This window comes from Sinocyclocheilus rhinocerous, unplaced genomic scaffold (assembly GCF_001515625.1).
Source record: "Sinocyclocheilus rhinocerous isolate Xijiao unplaced genomic scaffold, SAMN03320098_v1.1 scaffold5130, whole genome shotgun sequence".
Lineage (NCBI taxonomy): Eukaryota > Metazoa > Chordata > Actinopteri > Cypriniformes > Cyprinidae > Sinocyclocheilus > Sinocyclocheilus rhinocerous.
The window spans coordinates 132,792-135,182 of record NW_015644613.1 but is presented as its reverse complement, the minus strand read 5'-3'; the positions used below and the strand labels follow the sequence as shown (position 1 = coordinate 135,182).

Here is a 2,391-nt window from a genome sequence, read left to right as displayed (position 1 = left end):
AAAGACTACATACATCCACCATCTCGTCAGATGATCCTCTGATCTCAGGACTGCTCAGGTCGGACTCGAATGTCTCAAAGCATCTGTAGATCACATATCTTATCCATTATATAGCTGAATGTAATCTTAATGTCTAAATCTGTCATTGTTGTGTTCTAAATGTAGTGTTTTCATAATAGTTTTAACAGTAGTTATGGGTGATTATTATTATTGGACTACCTGACTGTTTGTTTCTCTGTTAAAATGTTTATCATGTGTCCTGTACTAACTATCTGATCCACTCGAGGGTGGATTTTGCCAATTTAACCATTCAAATGTTAGTCACTGCAAAATATCATTACCATCACAACATGAAATAATTTGATTATTATGATGTTACTTTTAAAAATTAAATCACTTCTCAATACATAAGACCCAAAATTTAGAGACATTTTCACCAAAGATGTGCGCTGAGTTGGTAATGATCCTTTGTTTTAGTGTTCAAGTCTGTTCCTAATTTAAGAAATTTTGAAAGACAAAAGATTTTTAAAATAAATAAATAAATAAGACATATGTTGAACGTTTTGATTTTATTTGAAAGAAAGCAGATTAATGATAATCAGTGCAATACTGTGTGTGATGTCTGACACATCTTTGTCCTAGCGATTTTCCCGCTTGGGTGCAGGGTCTGCTGTTCTGCACGCCCGTCTCCATTTGGCTCGTCCAGAGCATCCTCCGGGGCGATGTTGGCGTGCCGCATATCGTCCTTCAAACGGTCGAGCCATCGCTTCTTGGGCCTTCCGCGTGGTCGCTTGCCGTGCGGGCTTAGTCGGAGTGCTGTTCTCGTCACCGATCCTTCGTCGCTTCTTACGAAGTGGCCATACCACCGGAGTCGTCCTTCTCGCATCTTCTCCACGATTGGGGCGATGCCCATCCGCTATCTGACGTCTTCGTTTGTCACGTGGTCCCATTGGGTCAGACGAAGACACCATCGCAGCATTCACATTTCCATTGCGTGAAGGGCCTGCTCCTGCTTGGATGTTGCTGGCCAGCACTCCGATCCATAGAGGGCTATGGGATGTACCACGGTCTTGTAAATCTTGGCTTTCATTCGAATGGGCATTCGTCGATCGCACAGGACGCCGGTGACTTGCCGCCATTTCATCCAGGCGGCATGGACTCTGGTTCGGGCGTCCAGGAAGGTGTCGCCGTTGCTGCTGATGACAGATCCGAGATACTTGAAATTGGTCGCCTTCTTCAGATCTTTGCCGTCAATGCTGATGGCTCCGTTCGTCTGAGGCCCGCATTCCATATACTCTTCTTGATGTTTAGCCGCATTCTGTACTTGTGAAGTCGGGTCTTCCATTGCTGCATTTGGTCTTGCAGCTGTTGATGGTCTTCGCTTGCTAAGAATACGTCGTCAGCGAAGAGGAGCGACCACGGGTGGGCGATTTGGATGTCGGCCGTCACCGTGTCCATGCATAGGATGAATAGGAGCGGCGAGAGGGCTGATCCTTGATGGACTCCGACGGGGATGGGGTAGGACGGTGATGTTCCGACCGGGGTTCGAACCACGCTGGTGACGTTGCGGTAAAGCGCTTGAATCCACTGGACGTAGACCTCAGGCACGTTGTGGGACCGGAGGACGTGCCAGATTAGGTCGCGTGGAATTTTGTGCGGTGTGATGTCTGACACATCTCAGTATGAAACTGGTGTTTAAACTGCTTCCAGACAATAAAATGTGTTTCTGAAGTAAAAGTCTATTTCAAAACTACAACATATGTATAAAAAAGAAGAATCATGATGATTTTAGCATGTTTTATTAACTTTTACATTTTAAACTGAAGACTGAAAATGTAGAATAAGTTATTAAAGTTAATAAATCTAAAGCGATCATCATGTAGAGTCAGACAGTAATGTATTAATAATAATAATGAATAACGAAAAATGTATTAATGTTGATGTTTTATGACGAAAGCAACTAAAGAGTCTAGTAGTAATTAACATATTAACAGGAAAATAGCAATAAACCACACAGTTTACTGTTCTGGTACAAAATACACAAAATGAAGTGGAATTTCTTCCTTAACGACAGCATGAAGATTTCAAAGGGCAAAGCATACTTTGAAAAAAATACTGCAATACATTTTCATGAAGAAAATGAAAAACACTACATACACTTTCATGAAGAGCTGGCGTTCCAATTCCAATACAAATGTTGAGTTTGGACATCTGAACTGAAACCATACGTGCTTTAATGCATAAAAACAAACATGGATCAGAGCGGGCTGAACTCCTCGTCTGAACACTGAGATGCAAAGCTCAGCGGGGACAGAACCAGAGCGACGGGAGGAGACGAGGCCGGCTCGAGGAGAGAGGGCGAGGGCGAGAGAGGGGTGGGGCATGGAGAGA

General features: G+C 43.5%; 1 protein-coding gene and 1 pseudogene across 1 annotated transcript in view; both read right to left on the bottom strand.

Annotated features, from left to right (window-relative positions):
- Nucleotides 1–372: 372 nt before the first annotated feature.
- Nucleotides 373–2,370, bottom strand: LOC107758356 (uncharacterized; annotated as a pseudogene).
- gsg1 (germ cell associated 1) overlaps nucleotides 2,019–2,391 on the bottom strand; it is a 2,065-nt gene continuing 1,692 nt past the window's right edge. Inside the window, exon 5 of the mRNA XM_016576062.1 lies at nucleotides 2,019–2,026. Coding sequence (XP_016431548.1) covers nucleotides 2,019–2,026 — 8 coding nt within the window. The remainder of the gene's footprint in view (nucleotides 2,027–2,391) is intronic.